The sequence below is a fragment of the Nerophis ophidion genome, linkage group LG21, assembly GCF_033978795.1.
Source record: "Nerophis ophidion isolate RoL-2023_Sa linkage group LG21, RoL_Noph_v1.0, whole genome shotgun sequence".
NCBI classification, from domain to species: domain Eukaryota; kingdom Metazoa; phylum Chordata; class Actinopteri; order Syngnathiformes; family Syngnathidae; genus Nerophis; species Nerophis ophidion.
In genome coordinates, this window is record NC_084631.1 from 38,937,331 (window position 1) to 38,953,654 (window position 16,324).

General features: G+C 38.6%; 1 protein-coding gene and 1 long non-coding RNA gene across 2 annotated transcripts in view; one reads left to right on the forward strand and one right to left on the reverse strand.

Annotated features, from left to right (window-relative positions):
* LOC133540086 (uncharacterized) overlaps nucleotides 1-16,324 on the forward strand; it is a 250,771-nt gene that overhangs the window by 77,300 nt on the left and 157,147 nt on the right. Inside the window, exon 3 of the long non-coding RNA XR_009803552.1 lies at nucleotides 6,481-6,573. This is a non-coding gene — a long non-coding RNA (uncharacterized LOC133540086). The remainder of the gene's footprint in view (nucleotides 1-6,480; nucleotides 6,574-16,324) is intronic.
* Nucleotides 1-16,324, reverse strand: part of calcr (calcitonin receptor) — a 205,479-nt gene that overhangs the window by 47,163 nt on the left and 141,992 nt on the right. Inside the window, exons 15-16 of the mRNA XM_061882575.1 lie at nucleotides 14,655-14,746; nucleotides 1-18 (exon numbers count right to left, since the gene is read on the reverse strand). The exon at nucleotides 1-18 is cut by the window's left edge and continues 109 nt beyond it. Of these exons, the coding sequence (XP_061738559.1) occupies nucleotides 1-18; nucleotides 14,655-14,746 (110 nt within the window). The remainder of the gene's footprint in view (nucleotides 19-14,654; nucleotides 14,747-16,324) is intronic.

Sequence of the window (16,324 nt, forward strand, 5' to 3'; positions counted from 1 at the left end):
CTCTGGCAGCTCAGACTCCTGCATCAACACACATCAACATTTCTCTTTCAGTCACTGCAGTCTTCTTCTCAGCCTGTTGACAACCATTACTTTGCCTTATGGATAAGGATGGGTTTACATTTCAACCAATACGGTACCAATTCCCGCTTGGTATCGATGCAGGTACTCAACAGCTACTTGTGTGTGTTAAAGGGGAACATTATCACAATTTCAAAAGAGTTAAAAACAATAAAAATCAGTTCCCAGTGGCTAGTTTTATTTTTCGAAGTTTTTTTCAAAATTTTACACCTCCCAGAATATCCCTAAATAAAACTTTAAAGTGCCTTATTTTCGCTGTCTTCGAAACCACTATCCATTTCCCTGTGACGCCAATACAAACAACATGGCGGTTACCACAGCAAGATATAGCGACATTAGCTCGGATTCATACTCTGATTTCAGCGGCTTGAGCGATTCAACAGTTTACGCATGTATTGAAACAGATGGTTGGAGTATGGAGGCAGATAGCGAAAACGAAATTGAAAAAAGAAACTGAAGCTATTGAGCGAAGAGCTATTGACGCTATTCGGCCATAGCGTGGGTGTACCTAATGAAGTGGCCCATAGCATGGCTGCCGCATTAGCATCGCCGGTAAAATGTGCGGACCAAACGATCAGGACTTTCGCATCTTGTGACACTGGAGCAACTAAAATCCGTCGATTGGTAAGTGTTAGTTTCGCATTAAATGTGGTATCTAGTTTCAAATGTACATACAGCTAGCGTAAATAGCATGTTAGCATCGATTAGCGTAGCATGTTAGCATTGATTAGCTGGCAGTCATGCCGCGACCAAATATGTCTGATTAGCACATAAGTCAACAACATCAACAAAACTCACCTTTGTGATTTTGTTGACTTAATGGTTGCAAATGCATCTGCAGGTTATCCATACATCTCTGTGCCATGTCTGTCTTAGCATCTCCGGTCAAATGTGGAGACACTCTGGCACATTCAATGGGGGTCTGGCGGCAGATTTCTTGCCAGTGGTGCAACTTGAATCCCTCCCTGTTAGTGTTGTTACACCCTCCGACAACACACCGACGAGGCATGATGTCTCCAAAGTTCCAAAAAATAGTCAAAAAAATGGAAAATAACAGAGCTGAGACCCGGTGTTTGTAATGTGAAAATGAAAATGGCGGGCGTGTTACCTCGGTGACGTCACGTTCTGACGTCATCGCTAAAAGACCGATAAACGGAAAGGCGTTTAATTCGCCCAAATTCACCCATTTAGAGTTCGGAAATCGGTTAAAAAAATACATGGTCTTTTTTCTGCAACATCAAGGTATATATTGACGCTTACATAGGTTTGGTGATAATGTTCCCCTTTAATAAATACTGTTTTTGATGCCAGTTTGATACACACTTAAATAAATGGCCAGAAATAGCCAATTTGCTCAATCTACCTTTAATAGATAAATCTATATATATATATATATATATATATATATAAAAAAGGGTATTTCTGTCTGTCATTCCGTCCTACATTTTTTTTCCTTTTACGGAAGGTTTTTCGTATGTAATAAATGATGAAAAAAACACTTAATTGAACGGGTTAAAAGAGGAGAAAACAGGAAAAAAAATGAAAATTCAATTTTGAAAGATAGTTTATCTTCAATTTCGACTCTTTAAAATCAAAATTCAACCGAAAAAAATGATGAGAAAAACTAGCTAATTCGATTGTTTTTGAAAAAATTTAAAAAAGAACATCATTAGTCATTTTTCCTGATTAAGAATAATTTTAGAATTTTGATGACATGTTTTAAATAGGTTAAAATCCAATCTGCACTTTGTTAGAATATATAACAAATTGGACCAAGCTATGTTTCTAACAAAGACAAATCATTATTTCTTCTAGATTTTCCAGAACAAAAATTTTTAAAAGAAATTCAAAAGACTTTAAAATAAGATTTAAATTTGTTTCTACAGATTTTCTAGATTTGCCAGAATATTATTTTTGAATTTTAATCATAAGTTTGAAGAAATATTTCACAAATATTCTTTGTCGAAAAAACCGAAGCTAAAATGAAGAATTAAATTAAAATGTACTTATTATTCTTTACAAAAAAAAAATACTTGGACATTGATTTAAGATGTCAGGAAAGAAGAAGAAATAATTGAAAAGGTAAAAAGTTATATGTGTTTTAAAAATCCTAAAATCATTTTTAAGGTTGTATTTTTTTCTCTAGAATTGTATTTCTGAAAGTTATAAGAAGCAAAGTAAAAAAATTAAAGAATTTATTTAAACAAGTGAAGACCAAGTCTTTCAAATATTTTCTTGGATTTTCAAATTCTATTTGAGTTTGGTCTCTCTTAGAATTAAAAATGTCGAGCAAAGCGAGACCAGCTTGCTAGTAAATAAATACAATTTAAAAAATAGAGGCAGCTCACTGGTAAGTGCTGCTATTTGAGCTATTTTTAGAACAGGCCAGCGGGCGACTCATCTGGTCCTTACGGGCACCGCGTTGGTGACCCCTGCTGTAAACAATGCAGAGCGAGACACAACACTCGGCAGGCTAGCAGCGACCGGGCTAAGACAACATGCAAAAGCAAAGGCTGGAAGACCCTCCTACCTCATTAACATCTCCCTTTTGGGAACACTTCGGCTTTGCGGTGCGATACAACAATGGAGGACGGAGGTTTGCCGACATTGTTCAGCAGCAATAGAGTACGCTTCTGCCAACACGTGCTAACCCAGGGGTGTCAAACTCATTTTAGATGAGGGGGCCAAACGGAGAAAAATCTACTCCCAAGTGGGCCGGACTGGTAAAATCATGGCACGATAACTTAAAAATAAAGACAACTTCAGATTGTTTAAAAATACAAACCCCGTTTCCATATGAGTTGGGAAATTGTGTTAGATGTAAATATAAACAGAATACAATGATTTGCGAATCCTTTTCAACCCATATTCAGTTGAATATGCTACAAAGACAACATATTTGATGTTCAAACTCATAAACTTTATTTTTTTTTGCAGTAGTTGTGAAAGGGCATGTTCACCACTGTGTTACATCACCTTTTCTTTTAACAACACTCAATAAATGTTTGGGAACTGAGGAAACTAATTGTTGAAGTTTTGAAAGTGGAATTCTTTCCCATTCTTGTTTTATGTAGAGCTTCAGTTGTTCAACAGTCCGGAGTCTTGTTGTTGTATTTTACGCTTCATAATGCGCCACACATTTTCCATGGGAGACCGGTCTGGACTGCAGGCGGGCCAGGAAAGTACCCGCACTCTTTTTTTTATGAAGCCACGCTGTTGTAACACGTGGCTTGGCATTGTTTTGCTGAAATAAGCAGGGGCGTCCATGATAACGTTGCTTTGATGACAACATATGTTGCTCCAAAAGCTGTATGTACCTTTCAGCATTAATGGTGCCTTCACAGATGTGTAAGTTACCCATGCCTTGGGCACTAATGCACCCCCATACCATCACAGATGCTGGCTTTTCAACTTTGTACCTATAACAATCCGGATGGTTATTTACCTCGTCCACAGTTTCCAAATATAATTTGAAATGTGGACTTGTCAGACCACAGAACCCTTTTCCACTTTGCATCAGTCCATCTTAGATGAGCTCGGGCCCAGTGAAGCCGACGGTGTTCCTGGGTGTTGTTGATAAATGGCCTTCGCTTTGCATAGTAGAGCTTTAACTTGCACTTACAGATGTAGCGACCAACTGTAGTTACTAACAGTGGTTTTATGAAGTGTTCCTCAACAACTTGAGGCAGTTTAATGTTGATTAACGTGAACTTAAACAGGTTGAAAATGTATTGGGGTGTTCCCATTTAGTGGTCAATTGTACGGGATATGTACTGTACTGTGCAATCTACTAATAAAAGTCTCAATCAATCAAAAAAAGCACTTTATATGTACAAAGGTTTTGTTAAGAAACAATTCTGAACCGTATTTATTTTATATTTTATGAATGTTGTCTGTCTATCTGTGTTGGCCCTGCGATGAGGTGGCGACTTGTCCAGGGTGTACCCCGCCTTCCGCCCGATTGTAGCTGAGATAGGCGCCAGCGCCCCCCGCCACCCCAAAAGGGAATAAGCGGTAGAAAATGGATGGATGGATGGACATTAACCCTGGCAATGGACCCTGTGTGTATATGTAATGTATGTTATGTCATTGTTTACAAATTTGGTAAATAATAACCAAAAAACGTATATTTTGTTGTTTTCTTACTGTACCGAAAATGAACCGAACCGTGACCTCTAAACCGAGGTACGTGCCGAACCGAAATTTTTGTGTACCGTTACACCCCTAGTTGTCACGATACCAATATTTTGGTACCGATACTGAAATGTATTTCGGTACTTTTCTAATTAAAGTTGATCACACATTTTTTTATTATTGGCTTTAGTTTAAGAACAAATATTGGGGTACAGTAAACGTATGTTTATTATTGCAAGTTTTTCCTTAAATAAAATTTTGAACATACTAGAGCAGGGGTCGGGAACCTTTTTGGCGGAGAAAGCCATGAAAGCCAAATGTTCAAAATGTATTTCCGTAAGAGCCAGATAACATTTTTCAACATTGAATACAACTAAATTTGTGCATTTTTAAGTCAGACCAACATTTGTAGAGTATAATAAGTCTCTTATTCTTTTTAACAACATTGTTATTCTAAAAGTTAACCAATAATAAATATAATACTTCTTACCATTAATCCGACATCTTGAACAGGTGCGGTAGAAAACGGATGGTTGGATTAAAATGCATGAGAATGTTTTATAATTCGAACGTTATTTTTGAAACCAGCAATTATTCATTACTTATCGTGTTAAGCAATTTCAGCTAAGATTGATCTGAGAGCCAGATGTAGTCATCAAAAGAGCCATAGGTTCCCTACCCGTGGTTTAAGCATTAGACACCTTTTTACCTGCACCCTGCCTCCCGCTGTTTCCCACATCTGCAAAGCAATTAGCTACCGACTGCCACCTACTGATATGGAAGAGTATTACACGGTTACTCGGTTTAGCTCGGTTAGGAGAGCGGCCGTGCTAGCAACCTGAGGGTTCCAGGTTCGATTCCCGCTTCCGCCATCCTAGTCACTGTCGTTGTGTCCTTGGGCAAGACACTTTACACACCTGCCTCCAGTGCCACCCCACACTGCTTTAAATGTAACTTAGATATTGGGTGTCACTTTGTAAAGCGCTTTGAGTCACTAGAGAAAAGCGCTATATAAATATAATTATCTGAGAGCCCTCCATGTTCGAACTGCTCCCACAGTGGAGTGTTTTAAGTCTCGTGTTAAGACCCGTTTTTATTCTCTGGCTATTAACACTACATGAGTTATGTGGTCCTCTGTTGCCCTTATGTTTTAAAATGTTGATTTCTATTAACTGTTTTAATTGGTTTCACCCTTAAAATCGTTTTTGATCATATTTATTTTATATTGGTTTTATACGTATTTATTTTTCTGGGACGGCGTGGTGCATAAAAGTTTGGGAACCATTGATCTAAACCATGGGTGTCACACTCAAATACTGAATGGGCCAAATTTTAAAACTGGTTGAACAAATTAACCTTTTAATAGGGACCCAAACAAGTTTTGCATTGAATATTAAACAAGCAACGCTTATGTAGCTTATGTAGTCACATACAAAATCGAGTTTAAAATTATAATAATGGGTAAAAAATATCAATGGTATATCAAATAAAATGTAAATATAAATTGGGGGAGCAGGGTTTGGTGGTAGCTTGGGTGTATATTGTAGCGTCCCGGAAGAGTTAGTGCTGCAAGGGACTCTGGGTATTTCTTCTGTTGAATTTATGTCTGCTACGGTGCGGATGTTCTCCCGAAATGTGTTTGTCATTCTTGTTTGGTGTGGCTTCACAGTGTGGCGCATATTTGTAAAAGTGTTAAAGTTGTTTATACGGCCACCCTCAGTGTGACCCTTATGGCTGTTGATCAAGTATGCCTTGCATTCACTTGTTTGTGTTAAAGCCGCATATATTATGCGACTGGACCTGAAAGAAAAAGCGGACGTGACGACAGGCTGTAGAGGACGCTAAAGGCAGTGCCTTCAAGGCACGCCCCCAATATTGTTGTCCGGGTGGAAATCGGGAGAAATTCGGAAGAATGGTTAACCCAGGAGATTTTCGTGACGGGCACTGAACTTTGGGAGTCTCCTGGGAAAATCGTGAGGGTTAGCAAGTATGAGTATTAGCGGTGAATGCAGTGTTACAGAGGCATTGCCGCTGTATAATACTGGCGGGCCAGCTCTAATCTTAATTTGATATTACCTCAAGGGCCAAATGAAATTACACGGCGGGCCAGAGTTTGACACCCATGATCTAAACGTTTAGCGGACTGATCCCAGCGTCAGCCACCACATTCCCTCGTAAGCCTCACATCTGGATCTTTAGGACTAGGAGTGATTCCGTGCTTAGAAGAAAGAGCCAACTCGTCACTTTGATTCATTTTCCTCCCGGCAGGTCGTAAGTTTGGTGATCCGGCATCTGCAGGGAGATGAATGATGGCGGGGAAAGTTCTGCAGAGGACTGGTACAAGATCCAGACTCCATAACGGTAAGCGCACAAGTTTTTTTGTTATTTTTCTTTGAAATGTAGAGTGCAATTGCAAATATTAGCAACACCCTGTTGGGTAACTTAATAAAAGAAGTGGTGTGCACTGATTTGGAGACCACAAACTTATCTGTGGTTTACTTGGACGAAATCTCAGCATTGTCACTCGAGGATGCCTGTGCGTGACTTTGTTTAACGTGGGGAGACTGGTGCACAGACCACACCCTCCTTGACAGAATCGGGTCAGGGTCCAGTGGCACGGAGTCCAAGACAACTGGGGGACCCTTTTCTGCTGCAGCCTTCTTCTGCCATTGTGGCAGTTTTTAAAATCTACCGTCTTCCGACCACTCCGTTGTTGAGGTCTCCACCGTATATCCCTGGCTAGGGGGAAGTCAGGGACCTGGGGTAACAGTAGTAAAGGGGTTGACCTCCTGGTGCCCCAAAACCCCATAGAGGAGCCTTCACTTTAACGTCATGCCCGGGACACTGTAACTTAATAGTAGAACAATAACATCAAATGATGCACAAATAGGTCTGACATGTCTTAAAAAAATGCACACAGAGCAAGAAAAGGGTTCTCCAATATTCCTTCTAAGGCAGGGTTGTGAAACAAGTACAGAGTGGGCCAAAATGTAAAACTGAACAAAGCCGCGGGCCAAGGTTGAACAAATTAACCTTTTAATAGGGACCCAAACAAGTTTTGCATTGAATCTTGAACAAGTGAGTCTTATATAACTTTATAGTGACATGCAAAATGGAGTTTCAAATAATACTCATAATTTAAAAATAGCAATGGCATATCAAATCAAATTTAAATATAATATTTCTATTTGCAGCCTTCTCAGGTAAATATCAAAATAAACTTTTCCCACACGCTAATAATAAATGTGTATATTGTAGCGTCCAGGAAGAGGTAGTGCTGCAAGGGGTTTTGTGTATTTCTTCTGTTGTGTTTATGTTGTGTTACAGTGCGGACGTTCTCCCGAAATTGGCTTGTCATTCTCGTTTAGTGTTGGTTCACAGTGTGGCGCATATTTGGAACAGTCTTAAAGTTGTTTATACGGCCACCCTCAGTGTGACCTGTATGGCTGTTGACCAAGCTTGCATTGCATTAGCTTGTGTGTGTGTGTAAAAGCCACATATTAGATTAGATTAGATTAGATAGTACTTTATTTATTCCGTCAGGAGAGTTCCTTCAGGAAAATTAAAATTTTCAGCACAATCCCATTCAAGTTTAGACAAACATTACAGGGAGACAGAACAGGATCGCTGACGGGTCTGCCGGCTTCCAGCGCCCCTTACAAAAAAGATGAGATAAAGGTAAACAAAGGGGGGGGGGGTGGGGGGGTGGGTGCAATCAACTAATAGAAGATTAAAATAAAATTTAAAAAATCGGTCTTAGCCTGGGCCCTGGAGAGGTGCAGACTGAGGTCAAGGGGGAAAAAAAATAATAATAAAATAAGTATGTGACTGGGCCGGCACACTTTTTCTACAAAGGAATAGCGGGCGTGACGAAAGGTTTTAGACGACGTGCTTGGGTGTGCTCCTGTGCAATTGTGCACTGGTAGGTAGGCAGGTAGGTAGGTCTTTATTGTCATTGTACAAGTACAACAAAACTTGTTTTTTTTAGCACAAACTCGTTCAAGATTAGACAGTGTACAGGGTTTCAGCACAGGAACGCTGATGGGTCGACACAGGCCGCCCGGTAAAAGATGGATAAAAGGCAAGACGCTTAGTAAAAAAATACAACCTAGACTGTGCTCCTAAGGATGCATGTTTGTGTGTAAGCCTGCAGTGTGTCTCTGTTCCGCGGCCTTGATGTCGTGCAGTTGCTAGTCCAGAGTCAACAACAGGTGTGTGTCCATGAGAGACAAGAAGGGAGTGTTGTTGTGTCTTCGCCGCACTGTCCTTCAGGAGAGTTTCCAAGCCAGGGAAACAATCCAAGTTAGAATGTTTGGTATGCGAGGGAAAATAAAATTTGCCCGTCATTCCTATTTGAATATGATACGTACTCCAAATTCCAACGGCAAAAAAAATAAATAAATAAGCGCATAACAATTTTTAATGTAACTGACTACTCTCGGCCACAACAGAGAAAACAGTTTTAGTTGTTCAATTATTGTAACGTTTGTCGAGACACTTTAAGGAGATGAATTCCATCGATCACTTTATTGAGCAATACTCTTGATCATCATCATCATTAATTTTTATTCCTTTCATGAAAATGCATATTTACAAGCCACGTACAATTGACACTTTCATTGTTTTTTTTCTTACACATTTCCATGATCAGAAAGGAGCAGATGGAAGAATTATATTCTTATATTTATCCGCCCCTTTTTTAACACAAATTACAGTATTTTAGATGACTTTTTCACTGTTCCCTCCACCAACACCCAAACTCCAACATACTTTTCCATTTTCCTTTAAGCACTTTCACAATGACACGTCCAATCTGAATCAAAACTCAGTTTGATATAATTTCAGTTTTCTCTTTTTATAACTCTTTTTAAATACAAAGCTATTCTTACAGCTTTTTAAGTCTTTGTTTAGAGAATTCCATGCTTTCACACCAACAACAGACAAGCACATTTGTTTCAAATTTGTTCGCGCTCTTGGATTTTTAAAGTCATACGGCCTTCTGTGGTTCTCATCTTCAGATGTGAACACAAAGAACTTTTGTATGTCCTTCGGAAGAACTTTATTTCTCGCTTTGAACATCATTAATAGTGTATTCAATTCTACAATGTCTTTTAGTTTTAGTAATCTTGACCTAATGAAGAGTGGATTTGTGTGGTCTCTATATCCTACTCTAAAAATGATTCGAATTGCTCTTTTCTGTGAAAGAAATAAAGGCATTATGTTGCTATGATATGTATTTCCCCATATTTCTGCACAATAATTGAAATAAGGTAGAATAATTGAGCAATATAACATTCTCATTGTGTTGTATGGAAAACTATATTTAACCTTGTTCAAAATAAATAAGCTTTTAGATACAAAACCAACTTTGTCAGATAGATCAACAACACCCGCTCTTTGTCACTTGCGCAAACACATGCACATTAGGCACTTAGCCAGTGATGCGTTTGCAGCCACACAAAAAGTCGGACAAATCATATATATATATATATATATATATATATATGTGTATATATATATATATATATATATATATATATATTTATATATATATATATATATGTGTATATATATATATATATATATTTATATATATATATATATATATATATATAAATCATATATATATATATATATATATATATATATATATATATATATATGTATATATATATATATATATATATATACACAAAAATATTTGGCCACCTGCCTTGACTCACATATGAACTTTTAAGTGCCATCCCATTCCTAACCCATAGGGTTCAATATGTCTTCGGTCCACCTTTTGCAGCTATTACAGCTTCAACTCTTCTTGGAAGGCTGTCCACAAGGTTGCAGAGTGTGTTTATAGTAATTTTCCACTATTCTTCCAAAAGTGAATTGGTGTGGTCACACACTGATGTTGGTGGAGAAGGCCTGGCTCTCAGTCTCGGTTCTAATTCATCCCAATCGGGTTCAGGTCAGGACTCTGTGCAGGCCAGTCAAGTTCATCCACACCAGACTCTGTCATCCATGTCTTTATTGACCTTGCTTTGTGCACTGTTGCACAGTCATGTTGGAAGGGGCCTGATCCAAACTGTTCCTACAAGTTTGGGAGCATGGAATTGTCCGTAATGTGTTGGTGTCCTGGAGCATTCAAAGTTCCTTTCACTGGAACTAAGGGGCCAAGCCCAAATCCTGAAAAACAACCCCACTCCATAATTCCTCCGTTGACCCCTCTCTGTCAGTTTACGTGGCTGAGTTGCTGTTGTTCCCAAACTCTTCCATTTTCTTATAATAAAGCCCACAGTTGTCTTTGGAATATTTAGGAGCGAGGACATTTCACAACTGGATTTGTTGCACAGGTGGCATCCTGTGACAGTTCCACGCTGGAAATCACTGAGAGCCGCACAATTCTTTCACAAATGTTTGTAGAAACAGTCTCCATGCCTAAGTCCTCGGCTTTATACACCTGTGGCCGGGCCAAGTGATTAAGAGACCTGGTTCTCATCATTTGGACCAATGGCCAAATACTTTTGGCCATATAGTGTATTTACTTATATAAATACTTGGATATATTTTACAAACAAAGTTCCAGGAATGTACAGTACAGATCATCTCATTGTGCAAAATGTCAATGTTTTAATGAGAATTAAATGCAATATCTGACAAATTATTCCAGCCAGACATACAATACTAGTCCTCTGATGATAAAAAAACACTATTTTTGGGGACCGAATGTCCCTTTGGGACAGAGGATCCTATTGAATTTCTAGCGTTTTATTCTTTCTTTATTATTATCCCGCAGCTTTGAGCTGTAATTTGACCCCTTTAGCATGCTTCAAAACTCACCAAATATGACACACACATCAGGACTGGCTAACATTGCGATTTAATCAAAAAATCTAACTCCAAAACTAAAAATTGCGCTCTAGCGCCCCCCTTAGGAAAAAAAACAGACAAAACTGCCTGTGACTTCCAGTAGGAATGTTGCAGCGACATGAAACGAAAACCCTCTATGTAGGTCTCACTCAGACCTAAATTTCATACACTGACCTGCTTGAGCAAAAATCAACAGGAAGTTTGCAATTCCCCCTTCAAAACATAAGTTTTGTAAAAACACTCACCTTTGCCTCTTTGAGCTGTAATTTAACCCCCTTAACATGCTTCAAAACTCACCAAACTGGACACACACATCAGGACTAGCGAAAATTGCGATGTAAACAAAAAACCTAACCCCAAAACTCAAAATTGCGCTCTAGCGCCCCCTAGGAATAAAACACAGACAGAACTGCTCTTAGGGAGAAAACACGGACAAAACTGCCTGTAACTTCCAGTAGGAATGTCGTAGAGACATGAAACAAAAACATCTATGTAGGTCTCCCTTAGACCTACATTTCATATATTAAGAAGCCCCAGCAAAAATCAACAGGAAGTTTGCAATTCCCCCTTCAAAACAAAAGTTTTGTAAAAACCGGTCACCTTTTTTCAAACATTATCTCCTTTGAGCGTGTTTGTCGTGTCGGCTTCAAACTTCCACAGGAGAGAGATTGAACCCTTCTGATAAAAAGATGATGAAAGAGTTTTAATTACTGCTACGGTTTTGCTTTTATCAGCCTTTAAAGAACCGCTGCGCTGAAAACCATTTCAAAGATGGCCACCGTGCGCAGAAACAGTGAGGGAGACGTTTTTTTTTTTTTTTTTTTCCCGTACCATCTGCTGCTGGTGCGCACGCACCAACATTCGTGAGGGACGGCCTGTGATCGTCTATACCAAGAAACCTGCCAGGTGCCGTAGCTAAGCTGGTATCTTTTAAAGTTGTCGTTTGCCTGGATATCGTAAAAACAACCGTCCAACATTTTACAACTAATTGTAAACTTATAGGTGCCGACCATCAGGGCCGAGTTGCGACGAGAGAGTGTGTCAATGTTAAGATATTACGCCGAGTTGGTAAATCCGTTTGTTAATAGTAGCTACTAGCCGTAGCTAAGCTGGTACGTTTTAAAGTTGTCGTTTGCCTGCATGTCGTAAAAACAACCGTCCAACATCTTACAACTAATTGTAAACTTATAGGTGCCGACCATCAGGGCCGAGTTGCGACGAGAGAGTGTGTCGATGTTAAGATATTACGCCGAGTTGGTAAATCCGTTTGCTAATAGTAGCTACTAGCCGTACCCATGTATTTTCAATGGGCGGTTAGCATCGGGTTTTAATCCCGTTTCCTCCTATGTTTCTGCTCCGATTGAATTTCTTTGTATGTCGAGTCTTTATTTTGGGTACTTACATATGGTGCCTGACTGTTGTGGCGTTTTAAGGCCATCTGCACTTTTTATGCGCCGAGTTGGTAGGTCTATCTGTTTGCTAATAGTAGCTACTAGCCGTACCCATGTATTTTCAACGGGCGGTTAGCATCGGGTTATTTTCTAACTTATATCTGTCAGTAGACACGTTATGGAAGGTAAAAACTACAATATAATACAAAGTAGTGTATAGTTCCAACTTATATTAGTCAGTAGACATGTTATTGAAGGTAAAAACTACAACATTTATAATAAAATGTAGTGTATTGTTCTAACTTATATTAGTCAGTAGACACGTTATGGAAGGTAAAAACTACAATATAATACAAAGTAGTGTATTGTTCTAACTTATATTAGTCAGTAGTCACGTTATGGAAGGTAAAAACTACAACATTTATAATAAAAAGTAGTGTATTGTTCTAACTTATATTAGTCAGTAGACACGTTATGGAAGGTAAAAACTACAATATAATACAAAGTAGTGTATAGTTCCAACTTATATTAGTCAGTAGACACGTTATGGAAGGTAAAAACTACAATATAATACAAAGTAGTGTATAGTTCCAACTTATATTAGTCAGTAGACACGTTATGGAAGGTAAAAACTACAATATAATACAAAGTAGTGTATAGTTCTAACTTATATTAGTCAGTAGACACGTTATGGAAGGTAAAAACTACAATATAATACAAAGTAGTGTATAGTTCCAACTTATATTAGTCAGTAGACACGTTATGGAAGGTAAAAACTACAATATAATACAAAGTAGTGTATAGTTCTAACTTATATTAGTCAGTAGACACGTTATGGAAGGTAAAAACTACAATATAATACAAAGTAGTGTATAGTTCTAACTTATATTAGTCAGTAGACACGTTATGGAAGGTAAAAACTACAATATAATACAAAGTAGTGTATAGTTCTAACTTATATTAGTCAGTAGACACGTTATGGAAGGTAAAAACTACAATATAATACAAAGTAGTGTATAGTTCTAACTTATATTAGTCAGTAGACACGTTATGGAAGGTAAAAACTACAATATAATACAAAGTAGTGTATAGTTCCAACTTATATTAGTCAGTAGACACGTTATGGAAGGTAAAAACTACAATATAATACAAAGTAGTGTATAGTTCCAACTTATATTAGTCAGTAGACACGTTATGGAAGGTAAAAACTACAATATAATACAAAGTAGTGTATAGTTCTAACTTATATTAGTCAGTAAACACGTTATGGAAGGTAAAAACTACACTATAATACAAATTAGTGTGTTGTTTTAACTTATATTAGTCAGTAGACACGTTATGGAAGGTAAAAACTACACTATAATACAAAGTAGTGTATAGTTCCAACTTATATTAATCAGTAGACACGTTATGGAAGGTAAAAACTACAATATAATACAAAGTAGTGTATAGTTCCAACTTATATTAGTCAGTAGACACGTTATGGAAGGTAAAAACTACAATATAATACAAAGTAGTGTATAGTTCCAACTTATATTAGTCAGTAGACACGTTATGGAAGGTAAAAACTACAATATAATACAAAGTAGTGTATAGTTCCAACTTATATTAGTCAGTAGACACGTTATGGAAGGTAAAAACTACAATATAATACAAAGTAGTGTATAGTTCCAACTTATATTAGTCAGTAGACACGTTATGGAAGGTAAAAACTACACTATAATACAAAGTAGTGTATAGTTCCAACTTATATTAGTCAGTAAACACGTTATGGAAGGTAAAAACTACACTATAATACAAAGTAGTGTATAGTTCCAACTTATATTAGTCAGTAAACACGTTATGGAAGGTAAAAACTACACTGTAATACAAATTAGTGTGTTGTTTTAACTTATATCTGGGAACCCAGACTTCCCTCTCCTCAGCCACTTCCATATATACTCGGTCCCGTCCATCGCTGCTTGTAGCTTCAATTTGTTATTGTCATTGTAAGTTTGCCAATTATTATTATAAAATAATCTCATGGAAATGACTACTGTCATTTGATTCTAATAATAAAACATTGAACTTCTTTAGTCAGGTTTGGGACAGGTGTGCTGCTGTTGTTGCTCCACTGGATGCTCAAGGAGTTTTTTCCTTTGCTCACACACGTGTAAGATTGGGAGGGAGTATTGGATGTCACAGTACCTGAAGTAGAAGAAGATGGCCAGAGAGATGAGCAGGGAGGCTATAGACAAGGCGTGACCCACAATAGCCATGTAGAACAGGATGTAGGCCGACTGGAAACAAACATAGAGAATGTCAATGTTGCCACGCCATTCCCATTTTTTTTTTTTTTGTGGTACAGTTCATGATTTTTTGCGCACCGAAAGGCTTCAATCTCCGAAACCGGATGTTGTGGTGAGGTCAGCGGGAAGAAAACGCTCGTCTGGAGTGGATGACCGAAGTAGGGATGCAACCATAAACGGTATTAAACATAAACCTCTTGATGGTTAGTGTTAAGGTTTTAAATAAAAATGGACAAACTGTGAGTGATTGGTGCACTTTGTGACTGGCGCCAGCTCACTAGCTCGAATGCTAACATGAAAACAATCTAAACTTGTATATTATTTATATTGTGCTTTTCTCTAGTGACTCAAAGTGCTTTATATCCATCTTCCGCTTATCCGAGGTCGGGTCGCGGGGGCAGCAGCCTAAGCACGGAAGCCCCAGACTTCCCTCTCCCCGGCCACTTCATCCAGCTCCTCCCGGGGGATCCCGAGGCATTCCCAAGCCAGCCAGGAGACATAGTCTTCCCAACGTGTCCTGGGTCTTCCCCGTGGCCTCCTACCGGTTGGACGTGCCCTAAACACCTCCCTAGGGAGGCGTTCGGGTGGCATCCTGACCAGATGCCCGAACCACCTCATCTGGCTCCTGTCGATGTGGAGGAGCAGCGGCTTTACTTTGAGTTCCTCCCGGATAGCAGAGCTTCTCACCCTATCTCTAAGGGAGAGACCCAAACTCATTTGGGCCGCTTGTACCCGTGATCTTGTCCTTTCGGTCATGACCCAAAGCTCATGACCATAATAGTGAGACTCCAGTCCATAGTGGATCTAACATAATAGTGGGACTCCAGTCCATAGTGGATCTAACATAATAGTGAGAGGCCAGTCCATAGTGGATCTAACATAATAGTGAGAGTCCAGTCCATAGTGGATCTAACATAATAGTGAGAGTCCAGTTCATAGTGGATCTAACATAATATTTTGAAATTCCAGTCCATAGTGGATCTAACATAATAGTGTGAGAGTCCAGTCCACAGTGGATCTAACATAATAGTGTGAGAGTCCAGTCCATAGTGGATCTAAAATAATAGTGTGAAAGTCCAGTCCATAGTGGATTTAACATAATAGTGTGAGTCCAGTCAATAGTGGATCTAACATAATAGTGAGACTCCAGTCCATAGTGGATCTAACATAATAGTGGGACTCCAGTCCATAGTGGATCTAACATAATAGTGAGAGTCCAGTCCATAGTGGATCTAACATAATAGTGTGAGAGTCCAGTCCATAGTGGATCTAACATAATAGTGAGAGTCCAGTCCATAGTGGATCTAACATAATAGTGTGAGAGTCCAGTCCACAGTGGATCTAACATAATAGTGTGAGAGTCCAGTCCATAGTGGATCTAAAATAATAGTGTGAAAGTCCAGTCCATAGTGGATTTAACATAATAGTGTGAGTCCAGTCAATAGTGGATCTAACATAATAGTGAGAGTCCAGTCCATAGTGGATCTAACATAATAGTGTGAGAGTCCAGTCCACAGTGGATCTAACATAATAGTGAGAGTCTAGTCCATAGTGGATCTAACATAATAG